Source organism: Magnolia sinica, chromosome 17 (assembly GCF_029962835.1).
Source record: "Magnolia sinica isolate HGM2019 chromosome 17, MsV1, whole genome shotgun sequence".
Taxonomy (NCBI): Eukaryota; Viridiplantae; Streptophyta; class Magnoliopsida; order Magnoliales; family Magnoliaceae; genus Magnolia; species Magnolia sinica.
This window is the reverse complement of record NC_080589.1, coordinates 9,164,781-9,174,584: the sequence shown is the minus strand read 5'-3', so window position 1 is coordinate 9,174,584 and position 9,804 is coordinate 9,164,781. Positions and strand designations below refer to the sequence as shown.

At 43.5% G+C, this 9,804-nt stretch overlaps 1 protein-coding gene across 1 annotated transcript; it reads left to right on the top strand.

The window, feature by feature from the left end:
* The first annotated feature begins 7,125 nt into the window (after nucleotides 1-7,125).
* Nucleotides 7,126-9,804, top strand: LOC131230661 (pectinesterase-like). Its single transcript, XM_058226560.1, has 2 exons — nucleotides 7,126-8,197; nucleotides 9,113-9,804. Exons 1-2 carry the CDS (start codon nucleotides 7,192-7,194, stop codon nucleotides 9,802-9,804), a joined length of 1,698 nt encoding a protein of 565 aa, XP_058082543.1. The 5' UTR covers nucleotides 7,126-7,191.

The following is a 9,804-nucleotide window of genomic DNA, read 5'->3' as shown; positions in this document are numbered from 1 at the left end:
ACCGGTGCCCTTCAAAACTGGACCAAACCGTGTGGTCTGGTTGGTTCCGGTCCAGTTTACAGGTTCCGTGTGCGCCCCTACTCGGGCTTTGCTAGACCAATGTTAGGCTTGGGCCTAGGCCTATCCATTGGGTCTGCCTGGCCCGGCCCACCCCTACTTACAATTGAATGACCCCCTATGAAATGTAGAGATGGTTCAAAGCTGACTTGATAGGGGAGATGTCAAATGTCACTGTATCACAGCTGTTGTGCATGCCTGCATCGTGCACCTTCATTGCCGTACACGTGGTTTGTGCCTTCAATCTGAACCGTTCAATAGTGCTAACCTCTTTCGATTGATTATTTCTGAAAGAACTTGTACTAGAATTATGATCCTATCTATTTGATTGGTAGGCATCTACTGGGCAGTTAAAAAAATGGAAAGGAGTAGTGATGATGTGTCTAATCTTCGGTGGGCCGCACTATTTGGGTGGTTCGTTTGAGTGGTCCCGTCAGAACTATCTTTGGACTGAATTGTTTGATTATTAAGTGGTTTTGATGTGGTACTGTGCCTACGTACCCCAGTATGGTACGGGGACCCATTTCCACCCCGGAGTTCATATAAAGATGATCTGAACCGTTCATGGTCTGGATTCTATGCTACCCGGTTCGCTTCAAGAATCATTTGTTAAACGGGTGATTGTCTATGAAGATTAATATTTAATGGTTCATATTCAAATCCAACATTCGAAGGTCAGGATCGTCAATGAAGCATCATCATAGCTTTTATATATATAGTAATGAGAACATGAACGGTTCATGTCAATCTGAGAGAAGGGATGGACGGCGTGGATAACAGATACATCACGGTTGGCCCGGAAGCCGATTGCGTACTGAGTAAACTCTGTGGGGTCCACCGTGATCTACATATTTTATCTACTCCGTCCATCCATTTTAAAAGATAATTTTATGGTTTTAGCCCAAAAATGAAATATATCCAAATCTCAACTGGACCTCACCAAGGGAAACAGTGTGAATTGAAATTCTACCATTGAAAATTTCTCCGGCCCACAGAATTTTTGGATCAAGCTGATATTTGTGTTTTCCCTTCATCCATGTCTGTGTGATCTTATGAACAGGTTGGATGACAAATAAACATCACCGTCGGCCCTAGCAAAGTTTCGACGGTGGAAGTCATTATTCCCACTGTTTCCTTTGGTGTGGTCCAGTTGACCTTTGGGCATGCTTGTATTTTAGAATCAACCACTAAAATGATCTGTAAAAACGGATGGACGGCGTGGATAATCCACATACATTCATAGTAGGCCCAACTGAGTTTACTCAGTACGAAACTCAGTACGCAATCCTATTTCGGTTGGCCCGCCCACAGAACTGCCCGTTCGAGGCTAGAGACGGGCGGGGGTAGGACCCAATCCACGTCCGTCGTTGAGTTTGATAGTCAATATCCCACGTAGGCATGCAAGTAGCTTCTATTTAAGCATCCATGCGCATGAACTGTACATCTGGCATATGCGCACCCCAATCCAAACTGTTCGCATAGTGGGTCCCACTGTAGATGTATCATAACCCAAAATTCACACTAAAAGGATCATTATAAATGTTTATTGGGGCCAGCAAATGGACGGACAGAACTCAACGGGTCAAATTCATAAAAAGAGTGCGCCATGTGTACGTTCCCAGATACGTGCATGTGGCTCTTACGTCCTGCCTGCGTATCAGATAACTCATGCTTTTCAATTTAACCCTACGTTAGATATTGATGTTGGGATACACGGAAAATATAAAAATAAATTTACAAAAAATTATTTTACTAGGCTGAATCACGTATAAAATATATTGTCCTTAAACATGATTTGCCCCCCTATCAACTGCTAATGGCTTACAGGTGAATTGCTTTCAGGATAAGACAAGTCCTATTTGGATCCAACGTGTAGCAATCACGATAGGTCCACTATGGAACCGTTTTAATGCAATAGATCTCTTCTGGTAGACTCAGATGGTATAAATGTTCAAAGTATTTTATAATAAAGATTTGGATCGTATTTGATTTGATGGGAGAGATGATGTGTTGAGATGATGAAATCGAATTGGAATGGTCCAGTTTATATAGGCATCAGGTATAGCACCATTGCTGTGTGGTATTCAATGGTTTAGAACATTTGAAAAACGTTTGTGGCCGTTGTCAATTAATTCCGGATGTTTTTGGTCATCAGATCAGAATATTTGACCGTTGGATCATTCTGGCCCGTCCGTTTTCGGACCGTTATGGCTTTTAAAGTGGCTATCCGTTTTGAACCGTTGTGGCTTTCAAGTGCAAAGTGTGTCATCTAGCGCCACTACAGCCACACTGCCCATGCCTGCGCCCGAGCTCGAGCCTGAGCGTGTATTCTGATGTGGGACAAAGCACAAACCACACCTTTTGGATTTAGAATTTTCAGAAAAGCATTTTGGTGGCAAAATCTCAAAATTTTGAAAATTTCAAAATTTCTTTTTTTCAAAAACCACTAATTTTTAACACCCTACAGCTGTTCCGCGTGGAATTTCACATGTATGGCACCCAGCTCGTTCGTCGGGGTGTATCCACCATTGAATGGGACGTCCTAAGAACCAGGCCGATCAACTATCATCTGGACCGGTGGTTCTCAATCGTCTCCTATGATGTGGTCCATCTGATAATTGGATCAACATGGTTTTGGGAGAGTTTCATATTCGCGGTGGGTCGACTATGCTGGACTCGGGTAGGCCCCATACGCAACAGATAGGGATCCGTACATCTGCCACCGGAACCAACATGGGAAGATTCATGGCCTTTCCAGCACGTGTACATGCCTAAAATCTAGGCGATCGATATGCTGTTTTCTCTATCGAGGTGTCAAGTCCATCCCGTTGGACCACGAGGTACGGTCCACCAAGCGAATAACTTACGAACTGTTCAGTGCATGTAAAATCTAACCCTTTCAATAGGTTGGCCCTACTGCGAGGATCATATATGGCAAAGATCAGTTCTATCTTCTCATCAGATGAGGCACAATGTTTAACCATTGATAAACAGTAACATACAAATTTGGTCCATTAAATGAGCAGATGTGGGTCGTTTTTTTTCTCACAAAATGACCATCTTGGTGGACCAACCTATTTAACGGACTGGATGTCGTACACACGTAAAGGTTAGGAGTTGTCCACTGATAGCCTCGGGTCAATTGGTTGGACTTGAGGAGTTCTTAAAAAGAAGTAATATTAATTAAAATAATCTTTAATTATGTTTCTTAAGAGAAAGTCATTATTATTTTAACTTTCTCTTTACTTTTTATTTTTAGGAAAATATCTCTCTATTCAAGAAAGTTGAAAGAGTTTTTTAAGAATGGAATGTGGGCCCTATTAAGTCAACAATTGGAGCTAGCCTTTGGTTTATTTGATTCATTCACTTTCAACAGACAACCAAAACCTACGCTAGGATTATTTTAAAAACATTTGAGCCCACAACTACATTAATATTATGGTTGTACACCAACCAAGCTAGCTCGATTAGCTTGCTTGACTTAGACTAAAAAAAGCTCTATTTGGCTCGATTCAAAGTTGAGTTTGAGCCAAGTGGAGCTGATTTTTTGAGCTCGAAAATGAGTTCAAGTCGAGTTCAAGTTGGCCCCGCTCAAATCGAACTTGGATCGGATCAGTTCGGTGACTCAGTTACTTTGATATTAATGTTGCTCATCAAGTGTTTGATGCAATGACTCAATGAAGTGTGGCCGGTGGCAAGGAAGGTATGTATATACAACAAAAATCTTTTTTTTTGAATTTCTATGTTACTTGGATCAAATACCTAAAAAACTTTTGTTGTTGTTTTACAGACAGTGGGATTTTGAAGGTGGAGTCCAAATGTGTGTGGAAATGCTGCATAGGCAAGCTTTGCTCGATCTTGGCTCGAACTCGGCTTGAACTGGCCCAAGTTGTCGATCGAACCGAGTCGAGCTGAGGTCAGCTAGTGGCCAAGCCGAGCCGAGGCCAACTCGACTCAGTTCAGCTCGATATACACTCCTAATTATGTGGTAATTTCAAACTATTTTATTAGTGTGGTACATTTGTGAGGAATTTTGTCCTCAAAGCTTCTGAAATTAAAATCCATTTCATGCACATGGATAGAATTTTTTCCGAAACAATCAGGTGGTCCCACAGAGGGTCTACGTGGGTTCAAAAGGTGGGGTCAACCACCTTCATTGCTTTTTCTATCGTGAGAAATTGCTTATTCTATCTTGACAAAGAATGATGGCATGCGCCCACTGTATGTCAAAGGTACGACACTATCTTTCTCGGTATGCTGTCGTGCGTGTGGATCATCCGAGCAGTGAGAAAGCTGATGAGTCATGCCATGAAGATTGCTTGCTGCGGAAATGAGGCCATTCTGACGGTTAAGATGAAAATACAGCGAGTTCGCGTTCAACTGAAAACGACAAACAGTGGATTGGTCGGATCTTCCAGGTGATAGATTCTTGCGGTGTGGTTCACCACATTGGTCTGGGTCACCAGGAAGCGGATTGCCTGTGACCCCGGGCACATAGATATTCCTGTGCTTTGGGCTGTGTGGGGCTCACAAAGATGTCAGTGATAAATCCACTCCATCCATCTGTTTTTAAATACCACAATAGGACATGAGGCTAAAAATGAGGTCGATCCAAATCTCATCTGGGCCACACCATACCCAAAAATTGGTATTGAATGCCTGGAATTAGAGAAGTGTTGTATTAAGATGATATTAGTGCTTACAGTTTATATAAGTGTTAATAACCCTATGAAGGGTTTGGATGGCATATAAACATCTTGGTCAGCTTGGAAGGTTTCAACGGTGGATATTTCCGTTCCCACAGTTTCATTTGGTATGGCCCACCTCAGGGTAGGATCTGCCTGATTTGTAGACTCCTGTCCCGTTTTAGTCTTTCAAAACAGATGGACTAAGTGGATTTCTCACGGACATATCTGTGGTCCCCACACAGCCCCGGGTCACCAGCCAACGGCACGATGGAACGCGGATTCCCCAGCCAACGGCACGATGGGACGCCGATTACCTGTTCCCCGGGCACAGAAATATTCATGTGCTCCTGTTGTCGAAAGCAGTGCGGGCCCACAGATGTGCCCGTGATAAATCCATTCAGTCCATCAGTTTTTCAATACCAATATAAGATAACGAATTAAAAATCAGGAATATCTAAGTCTTAGGTGAGCCAAACTAAATAAAACAGTGGGAATAGAAACATCTACCGTTGAAACCTTCGTGAAGTGGACCATGATGTTGATATATCATCCAAACCGTTCATAGGGTTACTACGACTCATATAAATCATAGGCAGATACAAAACTTCTGTGGCCCCCAAAAATATACCAATGGTGGGCGTTCATTCCTTGCTGTCTCGTGTGGTATAGCCATCAAGAGTTTTGGATCTGCCTGATTTTTGTTCACCAGTCCTACGGTTGTCTTGAAAACTGATGGACGGAGTGGATTCATCACGAGCATCTGTGAACCCCACACAGATTCTGATCACAGGGAGCACAGGAATATCTCTGTACCCGGGCCACCGGTAGTCCGCGTCCACGGCCATGGCCCATGGGCCGTACTTGTACCCCTCGGTCCTAGGAGAGGGAACGGATTGGCTACTCCGGCTGGTGGTCGGTGCTCTGTAGGCCCCACCATGATGTATGCTTTTCGTCAATTCCGTTCATCCATTTTTACGGATCCTTTTAGTGCTGAATTCCAAAAATGAGAGGCATATAAATCTCAGGCGGAACACACCACAGTAAAACAACAATGATTGGATATCTACCATTTAAATCCTCGTAAGGCCCACTGTACTTTTCATTTGACATCCAATCTGTTGATCAGGTCATACAGACCCAGATGAAGGGTAAAAACAAAGATCAACTTGATTCAAAACTTTTATTGTCCCCAAAAAGTTTTTAACGGTTGAAGTTTATTCGTCACTTTTTCCTATAATGTGGTCCATTTGGGATTGGGATATATCTAATTTTTGGTCCCGTAACATAAAATTATCTAGAAAAATAGATGTACGGAATGGATGAAACACATACATCATGGTAGGACCCACAGAGCACCGACCATCACCCAATCGCTGGTGGGAGGGGGCGTAGCCAATCCGTTTCCGTCCTAGGATTTCTCGGTTCTCGAACTTCTCATGCAAGATAAATTACCGGACAAGCCACCGGAATCTTTGCAGTACATCAGTGCCTTTTCATGGGTGATCCAGACCATCCATTCTATTAAGTCCTACAATGGATGATACATGCCACGAGTCCTTGGACACTATCAGTTGAATCTACACCGTCAACATACTCCTAATTCTAGCTATCCTGGAGATTTTATGGGCATGGTCCATCTATTCCATCCAAAATGGGAGGAGTTGTCTGGATTAAAGATGGATAGAACCCACACGAGTACCTACTATTCCTCCTCGGGCAAATTGCTGAGGAACAAATGCCTAGGAACTGGAAGAGTATTTAGATTTCTTAAAATTTTAACTTCGTTTTTGCAGCCGTGATTCCAACGTTACAGCTAGACACGGAAAAATAATACACGTTGACTTAAAAAAGAAGAAGAAGAAAAAAAAAATGAGTGGCGAGAAAAGAACTTTGTAACCGTTAATTTTCTTTGGCCCACTGGAAGAGTGGAACTGTCAGACTTTTTAGACGGAAGATCAAAGTATTATTTCTAACCTTATTGAAAGCTCAAATCTCACACACGTGTTTCATGTGTGCGGATGTGCCACACTCTGCACGCGTGTGGAATTAGTTTATGAAGTGCCTAGGGATAGGATCCACCAGACGAGCGGTACTGATTCACCAAACATACGATCTAGATTGTTCATCAAACGGATCATATCATTAGATGGTCCTCATTTGAATAACACATCAAAGGGATGATCATGCCCATCAGTCATCCATGTTGAACGTTAACCATTAGCCATTCATTCTCCCCATCCATTTAAAGACCGCTGTTCCTATGGCTGGGATTGCCCGGTTTTGATCTTCAATCTTGTGACTCCACGTATATGACTTGTCAAATGGACGGTCCCGATTGGCACTGGGCCATGTCAATTAAAGTCAAGAACCATGAGAAAAGCCTCAACACCTTAAACATACCAAACCAACCCATTCTCCACTCTTCATAGCTAAAACCAGTAAAACCATGGATTGCAAGCTCATGTCATTTCTCTACCTGTTCTCTCTCCTGCTCTTCCTCTGCTGTCCATCTCATGCAGACCTATCTCCATCCATCACCCCGATCGCTCCCGACACCGCCTGTAATTCTACCCCTTATCCCTACTTCTGCATTTCTGTCCTCCCCCATGATGGTGAATCCAATCTCTACGACTATGGCCGCTTCTCCATCCGTCACTCTCTATCTGCTGCAAGAAAGTTCACCAAGCTCATTGACCATTATCTCAAGCAACGGTCCACATTGTCCGAAACCGCCATCCGGGCTCTCGAAGATTGCCGCCTTCTATCTAGCCTAAATAAAGATTTCTTGATATCAGCCGCTGCAACACTTAATTCTACAAACAATCTACTCAATGTAGAAACCGATGAAGTCCAAACATTTCTGAGTGCAATTATCACCAACCAACTAACATGTTTGGATGGTGTCCGATCGACAGCGGCCGCTTGGAGTATCAAGAACAGCCTCTACACCCCTCTTTCCAATGATACCAGGCTGTTCAGTGTCTCACTGGCACTCTTCACACGTGCTTGGGTCCAAAAGAGGAAGAGAGCACGGCCCCATCCGCCTCCTGGCCGGAAACTGTTGTTCTTGGATGTTGAGATTGGGAGAGATGGGAGGTTGCCTTTGAGAATGTCGAACTCAAATCGCAAAATCTTTGAAATGAGAAGCGGGGGTAGGCTTCTTCAGTTGTTGGATGATAGTGTCTTAGTAAGTGAGATTGTGGTTGTGAGTAAAGACGGGACTGGAAACTTCACGGCCATCAATGATGCAGTTGCTGCTGCGACTATCAATACTGATATTACCGATGGATACTTTCTGATTTATGTTGTAGAAGGGGAGTATGAAGAGTACGTAACTATTGCCAAGAACAAGAAGAATTTGATGATGATTGGAGATGGGATCAACCGAACGGTGATCACGGGAAATCACAGCTTCATCGATGGGTGGACCACTTTCAATTCAGCAACCTTCGGTAAGCTATTTATCTCAGCTGTACCTTTTTTTCTCATTCAAGGAAAAACGGATAGAAGAAAGCATCGATATTGCACATTAGTGAGAATTGGAGCCATTCATCAAGTGGGTCCCACCATGAACATGCCCTACCCGAAAATCAGGCCCGTTGACTCCTCTGGTGGGCCATGCATGTACATTGAGCATAGACTGTTGGTTAGTTCTTCACAAGAGGCCATTTTCTCCAAAGGCATGTAGCCTACTTGATGAGATGATGGTAGCTTGATTTTCATCACAGGTATGTTCATGGGATGTCCTCTTTCTAATGTGTGGCTCAGATCTCACACAAAGTTCTCCATTGGCATGTGTGTCCCTTACCCCGAATCTCCATACGCCCTTTTCATGTTGTTTACGACTCTAAAGCTAAAGTATCATGAGTTATGATCGGATTAAAACTTACTATAAATAGTAAAAATAAAATTAAAATGCACTTTATATGATGTAATCTCGCAAATTCAGCGTGGGCAACCTGCTGTAGCAGGTTGGTTGGCTAAAGTAGCTTCTCCTACCTAAAATCATATATGATAGGTCGATACATTGAAAAACTCATTTCGGTTTGCTAGATACAACTGTTTTTAGATTTAGATAGCGTCCTAATCACTTCCACTTCCAATCCGGCCTTCTTTGGTCCATCGAGGTCATGAAAGTGTTCGCGACCTGCTCTACATCACTAATGAATGGCCCATATCTCACACAAAGTGCCCCATTGGCATGTGTCTCTTGGCCCGAATCTCCATACCATTTCTATTATTCTATAACTTAAACAGACTTCACTGTGGAGCTGTTCTTATGGATTCCACTGCACTGTTCTCAGTATTACTCATTAAACAAATGCTTTTCAAACCTAACCCTAAAGTTTTTTATAATCTCTTCCCAGCTGTAGTCGGCCAAGGATTTGTCGCGATCGACATAACTTTCCGCAACACCGCCGGAGCAATCAAACACCAGGCCGTCGCAGTTCGGAATGGTGCCGACCTATCAGCATTCTACAGCTGCAGCTTTGAAGGTTATCAAGACACCTTATATACACATTCCCTCAGGCAATTCTACAGAGAATGCGACATCTACGGCACCATCGATTTTATATTTGGAAATGCTGCCGTTGTCTTCCAAAACTGCAATCTCTATGCAAGGTTGCCGCTCGCAAGCCAGGCCAATGTGATCACAGCCCAAGGTCGAACGGACCCAAATCAGAATACAGGCACTTCAATTCACAACTGTAGGATCATGGCCAGCTCTGATCTAGCATCCAGCAGTGGACCCACCAAAACATACCTTGGAAGGCCATGGAAGCAATACTCAAGAACTGTGTATATGCAGTCTTTCATGGATGCCTTGATCGATCCGACCGGATGGCAGCCATGGGACCATGACTTTGCTTTGAGTACGCTCTACTACGCCGAGTATAACAACACGGGTCCCGGATCTGGAACCAGTAATAGGGTAGATTGGCTCGGGTATCATGTGATCAATGGCTCTGATGCGAGGAATTTCACCGTATCAAACTTCATATTGGGGGATAGCTGGTTAACTCTGACGGGCGTTCCATACCTTGGTGGCTTGCTATGA

What these genes read in the sequence shown, in the direction of transcription:
- LOC131230661 (XM_058226560.1), top strand. Translation starts at nt 7,192, where the DNA reads ATGGATTGCAAGCTCATGTCATTTCTCTACCTGTTCTCTCTCCTGCTC. An exon ending in TTTCAATTCAGCAACCTTCG is followed by an intron (nt 8,198 to 9,112) that starts GTAAGCTATTTA and finishes ATCTCTTCCCAG; the next exon opens with CTGTAGTCGGCCAAGGATTT.